The sequence below is a fragment of the Calidris pugnax genome, unplaced genomic scaffold (assembly GCF_001431845.1).
Source record: "Calidris pugnax isolate Ruff unplaced genomic scaffold, ASM143184v1 scaffold273, whole genome shotgun sequence".
Taxonomy (NCBI): Eukaryota; Metazoa; Chordata; class Aves; order Charadriiformes; family Scolopacidae; genus Calidris; species Calidris pugnax.
The window spans coordinates 5,159,818-5,178,857 of NW_015094508.1; the positions used below are offsets into that span (position 1 = coordinate 5,159,818).

Sequence of the window (19,040 nt, forward strand, 5' to 3'; positions counted from 1 at the left end):
GCCTGGGGCACCGAGTCCGCGCTGCCGCGGGGCGCCCCGCATCCCCGCGCCGAGGCGCTGCCCAAGAGCCCGCTGCGCGCCAAGGGCAGCCCGGCCCGGAGGCCGCAACGGGGCCCGGAGGCGGCAGGTGCCGCCGAAGAGATAGAAGTGCTGGAGCTGGGGAAGGAGGAGGCCTCGCCGGCGCTGCCGCCGCAGGCGGGCGAGCCGGCCGCTCCCGACGCGGAGCCCGCGGGGGAGGAGTGCAGCTGGGCCGGCCTCTTCTCCTTCCAGGACTTGCGGGCAGTGCACCAGCAGCTGTGCTCGGTGAACTCGGAGCTGGAGCCCTACCTGCCTGCCTTCCCCGAGGAGCCCTCGGGCATGTGGACGGTGCTGTTTGGAGCCCCGGAGCTATCCGAGCAGGAGATGGATGCCCTCTGCTGCAAACTGCAAGTTTACTTGGTCCACAGCTTGGATACCTGCGGCTGGAAGATCCTTTCGCAGGTGCTCTTCACTGAGACTGACGACCCCGAAGAGTATTACGAGAGCCTGAGTGAGCTGCGACAGAAGGGGTACGAGGAGGTGCTGCAGCGGGCCCGCAGGCGAATCCAGGAGGTGAGGCTACAACATGGTCTGCATATCTCCACCTTACTGTTACCTCTTCCTTACTCTGTGACTTCTTTAGCTGTTCTCTCCAGCAGCTCCCCTCTGCCTTTGCAGAGTCTATCGAGCTATGGGACAAAAAAAAGTACAGGAAAACTGTCTAGCTTAAAAAAAAATAATTTGAAAATCTCAGTGAGAAAATGAGGCTTGACCTTTCCAAGGTCTCTAGAGCCAGGATTTAAGAAGGTGCAGATTTCCCATGTCATCCAAGTGTGGCTCAGTACTTTTTTCTGTGCAATTGAATGTGGAGGTTTGTGAACCAGATTTTTGTTCTTGTGTTGGAGGCTGAGTTGTTATATTTAGTGGGAGGAGACACGTGGTGTTTATTTTGACAATACAGTTTAGGCACTTGAGGCCAAAAAATATCAGGTTCCTATGGGCTCTGAGTGCTGAATCCGGTAGTTCAAGCAAGATGATGTTTTCCACTGGAATTGGAGGAACTGCAGCTTTTGTTCAGCTGGTAAATTGGGATTTTAAAAAGCAGACTTCCTAGTCCTAGTGAGCATTTACTGCTTTTCCATTGCTAGTGTCTGTCAAGACTTGGATGTTTCAGGATGTTCCATATGTCTTTCTCATTCCATACTATGTAGACAAAAGTAGTTGAGGAGTTTCTGCTAACTTCTAGTGTTAGTCTGTGAGAATTTATTCACATCTCTGTGGGCTGAGGTGTATGAGGATCCATGTTTTTCCAGTGAAGAAGGAGGATATTACACTTGTGTTTATATTTTCAGTGGCCTTGATCCAGAATGTACCAGGATCTGTCTAGGTGTGACTCTGTGTATGAATCAGGTTATGGAATTTTGTATTTTTGTAAGGACCATCTAAATTCTATTGTGTGCGGATAGGTCAAGTTTGGCTGCTTCTGCTGCCTGCATGTATCCTGCCAATGGGTGTTGGTGAACAATTTTTCCTTGATGGGAGTATGAGTATATCTGCTTGCTGTCTGTTTTGATGGCATAGTTTTGAGTCTTTGTAGGATTCAGGCCGAGCTTTTCCTTAGTCACTGGAGTTACAGAGTGTGTGAAGATTGTTTCATCAGTGATGAAATCACGGTAAGGGCATCCAAGTTTAGCATTGTCAATTACAAGTTTATCTCCAAACTGTTGTGTTAGGAAAATCATAATGATATATCTTTTTTTTTTTTTTTCTTTTCCATAGCTATTTAAAGGGCTGAATTAATTCTTGGTAGTTTTGGTATGCAACTGGTCATCAGTCTAATGACTAATGCGATAATTTTCTGCAATAATTTTTATTCCAGAGAGTATGAAAGCATATTCTCATCCACTTTTCTCTCTTAGACTGCATGAATGCTTGAGACCGTGCACTTAGATTCACTTAGCCTTCAGCTCAGTGGTTTTTATAAGGAGCTGAACAGGACGAGAATTTTGTCAAATGTGTGGAGTTTGGGAACTGGGTACCTAACTTAAAGCATGTGCTGTTTTTGAGGAAACACTAATTCAGAATTACTGTACAAGAGTTATTTATTTCTTGGAGAATCTCAACTTCTATGTTGTTAGCACCAGTACAGTTGGCAAAAAAAAAATTGGCTACCGAGAGGCAATGCAAGCTTTATCTATCGAGGTCTCTAAACTACAACATCTTACTCTCGGTTAATGTTCAGAACTTGGTGCTGACAAAATGGCAGAGCCTATTTGTGTGTTTGACTACAGTACAACCTTCTTTCCCCATGGTAACCAATCCAGTAGTGTACCTAAAGTCAGTATGGCTGTACTTCTGTCACTGTCAGTTGTGTAAATTGATCCTTCTTTAATTAAAGGTAGTTCATGTTTAAGGAAAGAAACCAATAGAATGACCTGTTCTTTCCCTTTTGGCTCTCAGGTTTCTTTTTTCCTTAAACCTGTTAGTGGTTTACTTGGTCCACAGGAAATGTCTTTCTTTTAAGCAAATACTGGTCTTGTTTGTCATTGCAATTCTAGTCAAATGAAGCAGTGGATGATGGGTGCTGCTCGGTATTTCTGAAGTAAAGGAGAGAACCTACTGAACCAGTGTTTCATCTCTCACTTTACTTTTCCATCTGTGCTTGAAGTCTGCCTGTTAGCTGAATGTGGGAATGTTAGATTCCTGTAATCTTAAATGATTTTACATCTTAGAAGAACTTTTTGGGAAAAGGGGAAAGGATTGAGCAGCATTGGCAACTGGAATGGTATCAAGGAGCCTAATGAATGTGGAGGGTCTTCATTAATGTAGAATTGTGCAAAAACCAAGAACTCCAAGACTGCAGCTTAACATCTTGAAATACGCATGTGTGGTTTATAATTATTTGATAGATCTCTCTTTTCCAGGATTAATTCCTCTGTGCAGTTAGACAATGCTTCAAAAAAATGCTTGCTGTTTCTGTTAATTACATTCTTTGGAGTGGAGAAGCCAAGTGAGCAACAAAACCTCTCATGTTCGTTTTTTCAGCATCCCCTACTTGGCCATCTGTTGCTTTCCATAAGTTACACACAAGCCAGTTTATTTTCACAGCAGTTAATAATTGTTGCTCTTTGTAATAGGCACTTTTATCTGTTTCAGTACAAACCTTTAAGCCAGAAAAATATTGCAAGTAGAAACAGATCCAAGATGGGGAAGACAAATAGTTGTAGAGGAACTGTATGACCTGAAATTAATTTCTTCTCCATAATTTGCAGTTTTGAAATAGCACGTATCTTATTGTGTCAAATAAAATTATTAATTCTGGAATAGTGTAGAATTTAAGATACGTTAGTTTATGTTAAAGTGAAAACTTTTATTTAAAGGAGTAAATATTGTTCTACCTCAGTTTTGAAAATGAATAAGCACTTGTTTGGAGCCCTTTTTCATTAAGTTTATGCCTATTTAAAAAATTCCTCTTTTGCTGAGCTCCCAAATAATAGAGACATAATAACAGAAGCAGTTAATGACCAGATAAAAAGATGTTATTTCAACAGAGAGGATGACACTGAATCCTTATTTGGGAGTCCAGTTTCTTGGCCAGTATTTCCAAAATCGTAAACTTTGTGTCTGGTAGGCAGGAAAAGTTCTCAGCTGTACTCTTGTTCCTGCAAGTTTCCTGTGTGTGTTCCTCCCCATAGAACATGAAGGAGTTTTTCTAGGCTAAGTGTAAGTTTTTGAGAGTATAGTAATATCAAAGGTGGTGTCATACCTCTCTGTCAATGCTGCATTGGCAAAAGGTAGAATGTAGTCACAGCTTTGCTGAATAAAAAATGGTGTTAGTATAAACTGTGATTAAAAGGTTTGGTAGCTTAGTCATTCCAACAAACATATTCCACTGTATGCTTATCCTTTTCCTTCCTCTTGTATAGCAAGTTGTGAGTTTGGGAAGCCTAGCTTTGTTACATGCCTACTTCAGTATCTTTGAATTTATGGTACTTGTTAATCTCCGTGTTTCTTATAGCTCTTAATTTTCATGGCAGTCTGAATCTTGACAGGTGGTAGCGCATTGGATTTTGAATGCGAGTTATAAAACTGTACAGTGTCTTGCTTTCTTTTGTTTTGTTTTTTTTTTTGTTGCCTGTAAAATCTATGAACAGTCTTCAGGCAAACTGTTAAAGACCATTTTGAATCTCTTTTCTGCATGTGTTTTTAATAGAAAAGTTCAGAAAGAGTTTTAGTAATGATTAAATTCTGAAGAAATTCTGAGAGCATCTTAGTTTCTCTAGCTAACCTAAGACTGCTTTGGGAGTGAGGACCTACTGAAATTTTTAGTATCCTTCCCCTGCATACTGGAATGTTTTACTAAGCACCAGAATAGCCCTTGAACCTTTTATCTTATGTTGATTGGCTTAATTTTCTTTTGATTCAAAGGGCTAAAAGGTTAAGAAAAAAATAAATAAAAATCTTTCATCTATTTTGTTATAGTAACAAGTTTTATGAGAAGAAAATGTAGGTTTTTGTGACAAATCTGTCGTCACTTTATTTCTCAAATCAGCATGTATACAATTTTTCAAAATTACTTACACAATTTTACTATGGAAGTATTTTTGTTTTCAGTGAAATATGATTGTTAAATCACACAAATTGCAAAGTAATTGATTTGGTTATAAATAGTGGAATTTCACATTTGTTGCTTTCCAAGGGTATTGGCACATATTTCTGCTTGTATCAAAAAAAGGTAAATAGGTTATTCTTTTGTTTTGTTGAACCTGTTTTAATATTTTAGAGAAAATGAATATTCAGGATCAGCTCCATAACTAGGAGAATTTTATTTCCTTGCTTTTGTCTGTGTGCATTCAGTTCTAAAGTAAATGTGTATATGGTAGGTAGTGGGGCACTACACCAAAAATGCAAGTTTTCCAGAGGTAAGGTGACCCGTTTCTGTTAACTGATATACTGCTAGGCACATTGTGATTTAAAGAGAGATTTCAACATTGAAGTTCTAAATAATGCAAAACTAAATAATATTAAACACTACAAAGAGCTATCCACTGTTTCAGTAATGCAAAAATAAATGCTAGTGGTCATGTTTCCATGTGTAATATCTTTCTATGCAAGAAGCAAAGATAACTGGATCTTGTATGTTAATTGCAATCGCTAAGATTTATAAGGTGTCTCAGCAGGGAAGAGAACACTGTCTCAGATCTAACTTTGGGAGCAGAGAGGATTAAAATAAGATATGCTGTGGATTTTTTTTCTTATTGGCATTAATAGAGTAGAGTTAAGACTGTTGTTGTGCATTCTGGAAATCTAATGCAACCAATCAAATTTTGTTTGAAAGCATCTTTTTACATACTCATTATTTGTAGTGTTAACAGTTGTTTCCAGTAAACCTGCTTTGAATGACTTCTAAATACTTTGTGAATAGGCTGTTTTAGTACAGTACCAGAACCGTAGGTTAGCACTAGCCAAAATACACTATGTCAGCAGTAAGCTCTTAGTAGACATGTAATAATAGTACTCTGTCTCATACTTGTCCAACCAAAGATACTTTCTTCCTTATCAGCCACAATCTTCTTATTTATCTAATTTGCAGCTGGAGTCATTAGCAGTTATTTCTGTTTTTTTACAAACTAATCCTAAATTACTAAATAATTTAAAGGCTTGGCATTTTAGGCATTGGAAGTTCACACCTGACTCATTCTGCAAGGATCAAACTCAATAGCAAGGATGCTGCAATATATTTTCAGATAAGCAGAAGTAAATGTGGAGTAGTTCTTCTCCCTTTCCCCTTCTCTGCAAATAATGAAAATCTAAGTCTCATGGGTATTTTGCTTTCAGTGAATTTCTGAAACCTGTTCTGCGTATGTAAATCCATGTTACAAGTTAAACACTTGATGATGGCATCCGATACGACTGCAAGTGAGGTAGAGAGGGCTATATCACTTGAGATTCTTGGACCCTTGTAGTAGCAAGGATAGTTAAATTCACAATAGCTTAATTATATGGTGGACTCACAGTTGCTAAAAGTCGAAGATATGATTACATACCATTTTAAAATACATGCTTTAAAATGGCTTCTAGGAATCCCGTATTTAAAGGACATTATAGCATATTACCGTAGTATTTGCTTTTCTCTTTTGTCTGTGTCTAAAGTCCAAAGCAAAATGATAATTTACCTTTAATTGAAAAATCTTATCTTTTATCCTTCTTCCAGTTGATACCTTCTTAAGTAAATGTTTTTGCTTTGGTTTGGTTTTTTCTACTGCTCTTCTCTTTTATTTCTGTTTTATAGGTAGCAGCAAATTGTTTCAGAGATTTATGGACATGTGATCACATGTTAATTAGATTTTTTGTTTGTTTTTTGTCTATCTTTTTGTGTTGTCTCTTTTTCAGTCCCAGTAAGATACTTGTTTTGGGTTTGAAGTTTGGTGGGTTTCTTTTTCTCTCCCTCCCCCCTGCCACCTTTCTACAGTGCATTTATGGCACGTGTATATATATATATATATATGTGGCTAGACTTCATGCATTGTTTTATCAATGCCTTGTTAAGTTTGACAAGAGCTAGCTGAAGATGATGAATGCTACTGCTGTATCTGAAAATTGCAGACTGCTTAATAGTGTACCTTTCTTCAAAATGCGTACAAATCATACATACACAAAGAAAAAGATGTCTGCTTGAAAAGTTAGATCTTCCTTGACAGAACTTAAGTCTTACATGAAAAATAAGAGTGCATTCTGTAGAATACAGCAGTACTGTTCAGTATGATCCTAGTCAACAAGCTTAGACTTAATTTTTAGAAACTGAAGACAGCAGCTTTCCAGTCTCATAGTGCTTTTCCTTATCCAAGTATCTGGGAGGAAAAAAAAAGAAAATGCATTGTTTTCTCTGTTTAACTATCTGAACTGGGAATGGAGAACCATTTGTGTCTTGTAATTGGGGGAGTATTCTGTTGATTATTTTATATTCCCTTTCAAAATTTGAATTTTTTTTTGTTCCCCAAGGTGGATAGACCTTCCTCTGTCATTTTTTTTTGTTTAAAGTTGTTCTTGTTGATATGCAAATGCAGCATTTTCATACGCCAGAATATTGTAAAGAGGTGCGTACTGCCTTGTAATAAACACTTTGTAATCCATTATGCTCCTCAGGATTCACAGCTCACTTCATAATTTTGCATTTAAAGGAGGTGTTGGGTTGTCTTTTCTTTTTGCTTGCCTTTTTCTTCTTGCATGTTTTTTCTCAGTTTTCCCAGCATTATTTTATTTCTCTTCAATTAACTGTCCTGCCTTCAAGTCAATGCCTTTTCAAACTGCATTCTTAATCCAGTAACTTTTTATTCTCCCTCTGACTGAGATGGTACTACGCAGGCAGGTTGGAATTTGAAAGCAAATTCTTTCTAATCATTTCATCTTTTAGGCTTTTTGCTATAATATGACAAGACACTGCTTACACAGAGGTGAAGAAGGCACCGAAAAGCAGAGTTTTTCAGAAATGGCTGTGCCTTCAATTTTTGCTCTTTGGGAAAGTGCTTTTAAGGAACCCTTTTAAGGATCCCATTGCAGTCCACCAGGAAATTGCTGTTTTTGCTAAGAGTTTCAGTGGAAGTGGGGACTAAGTCCAACTAAAGACACATCTGCAAAACTTTATCTTTTCAAGAGATGAAAACTTAGCCATAAAGAATATGATAGGGACAGAAAGAAGATCAGATGGGAGGAGAGGCAAGGAGAATGCTAATACCCTTAAGATACATATTGACTGATTGAATGATGTTCCGTATCTATGTCTGAGCCGTTGCTTAGACTGCTATCTGCTAAATAGGCGTTGGCGGTGGAATCAGGTGGGATTGTGGGATGATGAGCCTTTGCTTCAGCAGTAGAGAGTATCTTCTAAATAGGTTCAATCCTCTTCCTCCTTTATTTTCTCCAGCGAGGAATCAACTATTAATATTTGGTGATCCTATAATTCTGCTGTGGGTGAGTCTATAATGCCACAATGCATTATTTTTTTTTGTACCATACAAAAGCAAAAGCAGCAAATGAGCATGAGTAGAACTCTACGAAGGAGCCTACACCTAAAGCATGTTTTGTGATTTTGGGCAACTGGAGTACTCAGGATTTGCCAGTAATATAGCAGTTACATTGTTTCTTCTTTCTTTCCCAGAAAACAAAGAAACACCACCCCACCCCCCCTTGTTAAAATAAATGAGCTTTATTTTTTAAATATGCCACAAGTTACTGTTCATTTACTACATAGTAAAAGGTTGTAAATGGAACATTCTGCTGTTGTGAACATGTTCCTGTGTCCAAAAGTTTTGTCTTGCTGCTGGTATTGAGCATGATACTGCTCTGGGGAAGGAGTGTATGAGGCTAACAGCAACTGTAAGTTTAACCATGTAGTGTATACTGGTCTAGGTTAGAAGACTGAGAGCTTTTGAGGAAGGGAGCCAAAGTTAATATACAGTGGAACAATTTATTTGAATTACTCATGTATCTTGCACACTACTAACATCACTGTAACTATTCGGAACAAAGATCTTGGATAGTTCACCCAAAATCCCCGCTTTAAGTGCGGTGCTGTTTAGTAGCAAACGTGCAAGAATGTTTTAAAAATGGTGAAAAAAGAATTGTTGTGCTCTTACAGGAAGAAATTGTATGATCTATTCAGAAATCCGGTGGTGCTATTTGCTACAATACAGGTTAGCCTTTAATTGTTGAAGCCCTTGCATAACTTGAAACAGGATTATTTTTAAAAAAAGAAAAAAGTCCAGATTTGTTGGGCAGGAGATGGGATGATCTCATAGTATCTTCCAGTCATAAGCGGTATAAATGAATAAGGGAAATGTGTTTTTGTTTTAATTAGTTTGTTGTTGCAACTTGCCCAATTTCCATTTTCTGAGGAATTTGGGCCTGAAATATAAACCAAAACATTATTAGTTTTTCTGAAAACTTCATGAAGAATTTTAACACACAGTGGCAGACGTTAACTTGAAAAGTCTTCACAGATGTCTCCTTGTTTACTAGGTCCTGCTTGTGAACTGTGTCCATTATTAATAATAACCTTATTAGAGGCTTATTTCTACAGTTTGGATTTTACTTTTGGATTAACTCTTGTCATAGGTAGAAGAATGTTTTGATGTGCACAGAACTTCCCTGGCAAGCTAGTCTTTGGAAATCTTTAGCCTGAATCTCTGGAGCCATTCAGAGTATATGTAAATGGAATGCTGGTGGTGTATCTGCCTATGAATCTGTTTACTAGTTGCAAACATGTTGGCAGAGGTTGTTTTCAGTTAAAAACCTTTTACTGGTAAGACTGTATCTCTGGGTTTCCTTTATTCTTTTCTGTTTGTCATATTTATCTAGTAAAAATTATCAAATGTAGGGGTTGGGGTTTTTTTGTTATGTATGGAGCAGACATTACCCATTCAGAAAAATTTAAATGCTTATTGGACTTATTTTGTCAGCAATTTGCTCCTGGAAAAGTGTTATAAAAGACTTCCAGTCGTTCAGCAACCTTTTTTATTTTTTTCTGAAAGTAAATTGAGTACCTCTGCTTTCTTAAAAGATAGTGGAAATTTCTGTTTGGTTTATGCTACTGTTGTAATACTTGCCAAAATGCATTTGTAGACAAATGTTTATATGACCTTCTTTTGGAAAAAATGTAATGATACTGGTGTGAAGGAGCTGGATTTTTTTTTTTCCTTTGAGAAATGGTGTTTAAATAATCAATTCACATTTGTTTGTGCTGACTTGCAGACAATTTATGTGGGTCATCTAAAATTAGTAGTAGCACAACTTTTCACATAACAGCGTTGCATCATGACTTGTTTAGAACTACTTTAGGGAGACAGTATTGTAAAACATTTTTCAATAATTTAAAATCAGAGATTATCATGTTAGAAGGAATCTTTCCAGATTTCCTGGTTGAACCCCAGGCTTAAAATAGAACAAATTTTGATTAGGGCCTTTTTTTTTTAACCCCAAACTTTAAACAACACTGTGTACTTTATATCGGTCTTAAGGAAATTTTAAAAAGAAATAAATGTATTAATTCAGTTGTGGAACTTTTGAGGGAGAAGATCTGTAGATGAGTTTTAGAAGTTTGTTAAGGTTTATAATTTTTCTTCAAATAGCACTGTGGCTTCAGAGCCCAAATTCTTCAGCCTTCAGTAACATGATACTTGTTTATAATCATCAGATATCAGAATTTTGAATTGTACCATTTTATCACTTGACAGTAGTATAATTCAGCAAAAAGCCCATATGTAGGGAGAGTTTTAAAAATCCTAAACTACTTGCAATGTTGGAGCTGTTCTGGAAGAGGTGACTTAATAGGTAAATGTCTTATTTCAACTGTGTTTTATCATGCTGTTTTATCACGCATGGATTTTATTTCCCTGTAACATTTAAATGGTGTATCTTTCCCCTTCATTTCTCCATGAAAACAGGACCAAAACCCACCCAAACAGGTAACATCACAGAATAGAAGGCTGTGTTCACCTGATACTAATATAAACTGGTTTTGTCTGAAATGTTGTGCTGTTATGAAGATGCTTTAATAGCTTGTTATTTGTGTAATGCCTGCTGTTAGAGTAAGAGGAAAACTAATGTGCGTGATAAGGGATTTCAGGAGTTTCTTGATATCTTATTTAGCCTTTTGTAATTAATAGTGGGCTGTAATGTGTTTTTTCTGCTGGGCTTTTTTGGATGTTGTTTTGAACTTTTAAATAAAACCCTCCATTACTTTAGCTTAGAAACTTTAAAAATTGCCTTTAGCCATGCATAGTGCTGTTTCCCTCTTAGATCTGTCCTTCTATAATTTCACTGTTGTATAAGGTGCTGTAGAGGTTGAAACAGTGTTAAACTATACCACCCTTGAGAAATAACGCAGAAGACCATTTGAGTTAACTGTCAGCTGTCATCCAGGGTTTAAAGGCTGTTCATCAGCTGGCTTTTTGAAGGGAGCTGAAGAACTGGATTGTCAGCTTCCTAGTGGTGAAAGGCAGGGATCTGATTGCTTTCTGTCCTCCCTGCTTCAGCTTTGTGTTCCTTCCTGTTGTGCTTCTCTGCCCTTGCAGTGAGCTGATTCAACTTGGCAAACTTCGGTAAATTAATCTGAGAGAAACTACAGTAATAGCTTTTTGCCAGGTGCTCAGTTATTTTGTTGAAGGGTCTGAGAAATACCAAAGCCAATAGCAGTGGAAGAGGGCACCTGAGAGCAGAAGGAACAAGGAACTGTGTGAAATTGTAAGAAGAGAGGGGATGGGGAGTGTGATCTGCTTTTGATAGGAGCAAGCCATTAGCTCAGCTCAGCTTTAAAAAGTAAATTCATGTGTACCAATGCTTTGCATCTCGTATTGTCACAATGCTTTAACCACTTTGAATTAGATTTTCTTTTTTAAGTCTAACATTACCTTTATCAGACATTTGAGAGTATGTGGTAGCATGGGAAATGCATTGTAAAATTGTTAAGAGTACTAATTCAGTGAGTCTGATATGACTCCTGTCAGCTGAATTCATAGTGAAATTGATTATACCTCTTAAATGTCTTTTTTTCTTCCCATCAAATTTTCACCTTTATTTTTGTAAAATTTGTGGTTATTTGGCTAGGCCTGTGTCCTGGCGTTGCAAACCTTACACAAAGAAGAGTTGTAAGAGTAGCATTGTAATAACTGTTATGTAAATGTATTCATTGTGTGCAAATATTAGTTTGTTTCAGTTGTCAGTTTTGAGGCTTTTGAATATTTTTTCCTGACTGATAGCATAGTTAAGAAGCACAGAAGAAGAGGGTCTCTGGACCAAAAGTTAATATATGTCATAGCACAGCGTGAACACTTATGTAATGTATGTTCTCAGTCTTCTGGCTTTAGGTTCTTTTTTCAGTCGGAATCCTGCAAAAAAAAAAAGTTGCTTAGAACTTATTAGGACATGTGTAAAATAAGCTCTTTGCCAAGCCTTCAGGGTAAGGTGTTGCTTAGAAGTCTTTTTGTTCAGAGTTACCATGTTCCAACTGATCAGTGATTCATTAGTGACTTTATCTTTTAGTTATTTTGCCCTTTTCCAAAGGGAAGGAGTCCCAGAGAGCCATAATAACTTTGAAATAAACAGATCTATTTTATTCATCAAATTACATTACAATGTAAGTACTTAATTCTGTGTTACTAACAGTAGAAAAAAGACTAGCACTCCTGTTCAATGAACACTCCTATGTAATTAGCCCTTGTTTGCTGTGATTTCTGTAGCTTATTTGTGGCTGTGCTCTTCTAAGAAATACACTAAATTCAAACAAATACCTGTTTTTTATAGGCACTCTTTTAGCGCGAGAGTGTAATTCAGGAGTGGCATAGCCATGTCACACAGAAAGGTAAGGTGGTGAGATGAGTACCATCTTAAAATAAAAGCAACTTTACCCTAATGTTATGTGTTTGTGTTGTTTACAGAAAAGGAGATGCATAGTTTCTAATTGTTGACATCTCTCTCTTGAGCTTTCAGAAGAGATCTGGTGTGCCATACATTGTTGTCGGAGTTGGCAGCTTAAAGCCTGAGCCTTGTGATATTCCAACAAGTTATATATATACATACAGTTCTGCTGAGGTTTCTATTTAGAATTTCGGGTGGGAGGAGAGAAGTTGCATTGTTCGGTAATGATGCATACATAGAAATAATGTTTTGGCTCACATGGCTACATTAAAATACTACTTCAATTTTTCTTACACAGCTCAGTTCTTTTTCGTTTCTACAGACTTGTGTTACGGGTGATATGTTGAAATGAAGTGCATTTCAGTAGGCAGTGTAGATGAACTGAACAGTACTCCTCGGGTACTGTCCTAAGAACAACCCAAGTATAAATGATAACTGATATGAGTGAAAAGATGCCAGGCAATCTGCAATGTGCTGCACGTAGCGTTCTTGTGTGCTATCATGTAGTGAGGTGACCTTAGCCACCAGGTGCCCATGATGCTGCTCTATCACTCCACTGTCTCAACTGGACAGGCAGGAGAAAACATGGCAGAAGGCTCATGGATTGAGATAATGACAAGGAGATCACTTAGCAATTACTGTCACAGGCAAGACTTGACTTGGGGAAATTAAATGAATTTATTGCCAGTCAAGTCAGAGCAGGATAATGAGAAATAAAACCAAATCTTAAAACACCTTTTCCCTGACCCCTCCCTTCTTCCCAGGCTTCACTCCCAGTTTCTTTATCTCTTTGCCCCCAGTGGCACAGGGGGACAGGGACAGTCTTCACCACAGACTGCAGGGCAATCTCTGCTCTGGCACCTGGAGCGCCTCCACCCCTTGCTTCTTCACTGACCTTGGCCTCTACAGAGTTGTTTTCCTTACATATTCTCACTCCTCTCTCCTGGTTGATGTTGTGTAGCAGGTTTTTTCCCCTTCTTAAATGTGTTATCACAGGGGTGCTACCACTGTTGCTGAGGAGCTCAGCCTTAGCCATGGGCAGCTCCTTCTTGGAGTTGTCTGGATCTGACTGTATTGGACATGGGGGAAGCTTGTAACATCTCTTAGAAGCCAGCCCTGTAGACATCTGCAACAAAAGCCTTGCCACCTACTCCCAGTGCATCTCTGCACATGTGTGCTGAGATACTCAGGCTCTCTGCATGATAAAGGAATGTTTTAAAAAGTTGTAAGAGGAATGATGTGGCTTGCTTGATATGAGTAGCTCTTCAGAGGTGTAGAAGACACATCTTAAGGAAGTGTTCCTTTCTATTTCTTGTGTTTCAACCACCACGTGTTTTACTTCCCAGCGTCTTTTATGGGTTTTGTTTTGTGTGCATGTGTGCTTGCTGTTTGTTTCTTGGAATAACTGCAAACTTTGAACTTTTTTGTTGTGTTTTATGTATGTGTTTAGTTTGATTAATTAGCTCAGTCCTTCTGTAAACAGCCCTTCACAAAGTCCGACCAAAATCTGGACAATAACCTTTGTAATGTGTCAGCATACACTTCTAACTCCCTATCTTCAGAAGCCTGGTTGAAAAAAATGGACTTTTTTTATCCACCCAGTAGGTGGATAATTGCTTCATGTATTATTTGGAAACCACAGAGTTTACCATTAAGTTTGTGGAAGTCACTCCTCTGTATCTTCTTTTAAACTTAAGTTAGGCAGTAGTGCTGTTTCCAGCACTTCTCATGCGGGGCAGTATTACCCTATTTGTTTATGCTACCCTAACTCTCTATCCATCTTCTGTATATTCTCTTAAACAATTTCTGCCTCAACAGTAAAATGTATTTTAGACTATATTGGCTTTGGGTCTGTTAATGCTCAATAATGCAAATGGTCTTTTTATACTACAAAGGTAAGGATTGTTGATGGCAATGCAGTCATGCAAATAGAAAGCTAAATGTCCAGGCAAGGCTTGATTTTTTTATTTTTTTCCCTTTTAATTTTTTTTTTAACCACAATGGGGGACGTTTGAATACAGGACCACGTGTATAAGAGAGAAAAGCAGTTTGCCTATAGTACAGATTTCATGTACTTGAGATTTCTGCTCATTATGAGAATGTGAGAATGTATTTCCTTTTGACAAGATTTTTTTGTTTGTTTGCTTAAAGGTAACTTAAGAAGAGAGAGAATAGAAGCAATTCTAAGCACTTTCTGATATAAGAAACTGCAGTGAAAGTTCAGTCACTAAAATTTTGCATCCAAATTTTATGTACTTTGGAGCTCTACTACTTTTGAACTCATTGTCTAGAGCTAAATGTGGACTATTGCAAATGTATCAGCAGGAGGATTTGGTATTTTACTCTTAGGGCTTCTATTCAGTGGAAAGGATAGAGTATCTAAAAACTACTCTATCTGCAGAACTGTACTTCTCTCTGAAAGCAACTATCCTTAGTTTTAGCTGTGATCTTAAATGTGCTGCTTCAACTAAAAATTTTTAGAATTTGTCCTGGAAATGGCATGTAATACTATAAGGCTTCCAAGAATCTAAATTCAAAGGAAAATAGGGCATTCTGAAATTCCTACTGTTCCAAAAATATGAAGAAGCTTACTATGATACTGAAAAACATCTTCTTGGTCTGTTTTAGCTGAACATGAATATGTGTTGTATTGCAGTCTTTCATAAAATACACAAAATAAGATAGGAATAACAGGGAAAGTTTTGGGAATAATAGCAAAAGAAAGGTAAGACTTGACTCTTCACCAATTAAATCAAGCTTTGGATTATGCTCCCGATTGAAGTCAACCTGAACTTAATGGTGCTGCCTGCTGTAATGCTTTTAAAGCTTTATGGACAAAATATTTTTTTTAAAAATACTGAAGACAGACATAATCTTTGTTATATAGTTCAAATATATGGGCTGTTAAATTGAAAAAAAAAATACGGATTTTGTGCTAGTTAGAGTCTATCTGCATAATAGTTGCCTAAAATATATGTATTCATTTAGTTGTGAACAATGTAATGTCTGTGAAACACGATTCTTAAAATAAACGCAGTATTCAATGGATGTAGCACCAGTCAGGCCTGTACAGGATATTACTCTACCCTCCTCCACCCACTTCTTTAAATAATGTAATTAAAAAACTGTGAAAGTAAAAAATTCATATCGAGACTCTTGAAGTAAATGAACAGTAACACAGAATGTCTGTGCTGAGAATTAATCATGACTGGGGCACAAAACATGCTACAAAACTTGTTCATGTTTTTTATGCTAACAGCTTGAAAACTGCATGGTTTTAAGGTACTAGGTTGGTTTAGGCATTTGGCCAGCTTAACAAATGTCTCCATCTTACTAAAAGGTATTAGCTGACTTCTGGTTTCTAATACAGTGTATTGTTTAGGTACTGCCAGTGTGAAAATTGGAACATACACAGTTAAACTACCTGTGAGTCTATGGTGGGCCTGGTTTGCCTTACAACATTATTAATTCAGTGGATTCTGTGTTAGACCCAGCGTTATTGTTATCTGATAGTCTGAATACTGTCTGGATGACAGCCAGCGAAAAAAATGCTGCAGCTGACTTTGATCCAGAACAGGAAAGCTTCCATCGGACTGCTTTGTTGAGCAAAGTGGGAGACGTCCTCAGCACAGCCAGCTTAACACCATATGTCTCCTATGTCAGTGCCTTTAGGACTGGTGGCAATCTGCTGTTCATACTGCACTGTATTGGTGAAGACTTGGTGATTGGTAATCACATCGATTCCAAAAAGTGAGGGAATAGTCTCACCATTTAAACCATGTTTATAAAATCATAGAATTGTTTAGATTGGAAAGGATCTTTAAGATCAAGTCCAGCTGTTAAACCTAGCACTGCCAAGTCCACCACTAAACCATGTCCCTAAGCACCATATCTATACATCTTTTAAATACCTCCAAGGACGGTGACTCAACCCCTTTCATGAGCAGCTTGTTCCAATGCTTGACAACACTTTGGTGGAGACACTTTTCCTTATACCCAATCTAGACCTCCCCTGGTGCAACTGGAGGCCGTTTCCTCATCATATTGCCTGTTACTTGGGAAAGGAGACTGACCCCCACCTTGCTACAATCTGCTTTCATGTAGTTGTAGAGTGTGATATAGTCTCCCCTCAGTCTCCTTTCCTCCAGGCTAAACAACCCCATTTCCCTCAGCTGCTCATTGTAAGATTCATCTTGTGCTTGAGACCCTTTACCAGCTTTGTTGCCCTTCTCTGGACATGCTTGGGCACCTCAGTGTCTTTCCTGTAGTGAGGGGCCCAAAACTGAACACAGTATTTGAGGTAGGGTCTCACCGGTGCTGAATACAGGGGGACGATCACTTCCCTTCTGCTGACCACACCATTTCTGATACAGGCCGGGATGCTATTGGTCTTCTTGGCCACCTGGGCACATATCATAACTGTAATTTCAAATGTATGTCATAATTCCTCTATGTTGATTTTCTTTGTCAAAACTAAATTTTTTTCACGCTTCTCTGGTTTCCTCTTTCTCTCATACAACTTTTAACCCAAGTGAAATTTGAAGCAGCAGTTTTGTGATGTTGATCTGTCAGGAAAAAATAATTTCAGTGTGCTTTTGAGCTGGTTTGTGACCTTTGAGAAAAGGTTAATGTTTGTATCATTTTTTCCCCAAAACGCTGTTTGAATGAGCCTGTAGGAGAGCATGTTAGTAGGTGTATTGGTGTATTGAGTCTGTATGTAGCCAGGGGTCACAGGTTGATGACCTTCTTACCTGTTTTGAGGAATATGCCTATTCAATAGCTCTTTTGTCCAAACCAAGTAAGGTGATACTCTTTGGTTTACAAATCAGTTTTCATGCTTTGTTACATCCTTTCTGGTAACTGTAGTTTAAATGAAATCTCATCACCATTTGCATTCAGGATGGTCTTTATTAGGCACAGCAGGTGGATTCTGTGTACATCCTTGCCTTAGGAAGGAAGAATGGTTGCTTACCTTTGTTAATAGTTGAAGAATATGTATATTCTGTGTTAATAACATGCCCTCACTTGTTTGGGTTTTTTTTATTTATTTTTTGGGGGTTTGGTATTTCTGAAGGAGTTGAGGATTAGATTCAGGATTGGGGTAACTCTAGCAGCAGACCAAATAAAACTGGACGTGGACAAGACCTTGAAATGATGCCCCTTTATGTGAAGGAATGTAATGATAATTCATTACTTTACCCATACTGTGTCCAATGATGGTTGTTCAGTGAAAATCATGTCCAACTAATTGTAAGTAGATACTTTTAGTGTCCTTGGGATGTCTTAGTACTATACTGATGGTTGTAAAATTGAAATGGTCCTTTGTTTCCTGGCACTTTCACTCCAACTTCTGCAATGTTGTGACCGTCTTCCAGAATATCAGAACTATTAAATAGGCCTTAAGAGTGGCCTGCAAAGGGAAAAAAAGTAAAAGCCCTACATTGTATTGCTCTGCTCCTGGAATGAGGTTACCTAAGATGCTACGTTTAATGTTGATAAGTTTTCTTTAATAATTGTCATGTGTTTGTTGCTCTCTGTGATTTGTATCCTATTAGAATAGTAGAGTTTCAGAATGAAGCAACTGTGTACGTTTCTTTAATAAGAAGATACTAATTGTCTGAGCAACTAAAAGGAAATTACCATTACAGTGTGCTGTAGATCATCTGTTGCTAATAGTAGAGACCCTTCTTGCGATTGGTGGTTTGAAAAGAAAGGTTTGGTTTTCCAGCACCTTGACAGAGGGATAATTGCAACTTTGGGACTGCAAGGGGTTTTTCACTGGTTAGTGCCAGGTGGAAGTACATTAAGGCTTGAGTATGGCAATTTTGGTTTTAGGCCCTAGCAACAAGCAACAGGAGCTAAGGAGGAAGGTGGCTTTGTAGACTAGATGTTTAAAACAGTGGGCTGGAATACTGCATGAGATCTGTAAGGACTTAGGACTCAAACCCAAGAGCATCTTGGGATGACTTCTATCCCTATAACTGCAGGTTAGATTATGTGTGTTTAACCCTGAAAGTTCATAAAATGTCAGTTTTACAGACTGCAGGCCATGAACCACTACCCAGTACCGTCAGTGAGAACTCAAATGCCACAAAATACTATGTGCTGCTGGAAGGGAGCAGAAGGGTGTAGCAAATGATGTTACAATAGGAACAATTTCCTAGGTGAAATTGTTTAGATAATACAACAAATTGCCTCATACTGCTGAGGAACGTCACATCTATTCTACACCATTTCTGGTGTAGACCTTTCATCTTTGCTAGGCCTTGCTGAGGGAAGGCTCTTCCTGGCTTGTGATCTGAGCACCATTTTGATGCTGAACACCTAAATAAAGCTTCTATCTGCTTTCTGCTGTGCATCCTCTCTGATCCTCACGATCTTCAGAGGAAGCCCAGGTGGGCTTAGGGGATGTTCAGAAACAAACTTTATGTGGTGAAAAAAGAGAGAATTTCTCATACCTGGTCAGGTAACTGGAATACAGCATAGTAATACAAATGCAGTGGAGTCAACTGGGTAGACAGTATGATAATCCGGACTTTTTTTGAGCATCCGGGCATATAAATGAACCAGACACCAAAGGACTGTCAACCAAAGTTTCAGTTTGTAAT

General features: G+C 38.2%; 1 protein-coding gene across 1 annotated transcript in view; it reads left to right on the plus strand.

Moving 5' to 3' along the window:
- The window catches only part of JMY (junction mediating and regulatory protein, p53 cofactor), a 64,975-nt gene that overhangs the window by 1,178 nt on the left and 44,757 nt on the right, over positions 1-19,040 (plus strand). The window contains exon 2 of the mRNA XM_014964845.1: positions 16-591. Within this exon, the coding sequence (XP_014820331.1) occupies positions 16-591 (576 nt within the window). The remainder of the gene's footprint in view (positions 1-15; positions 592-19,040) is intronic.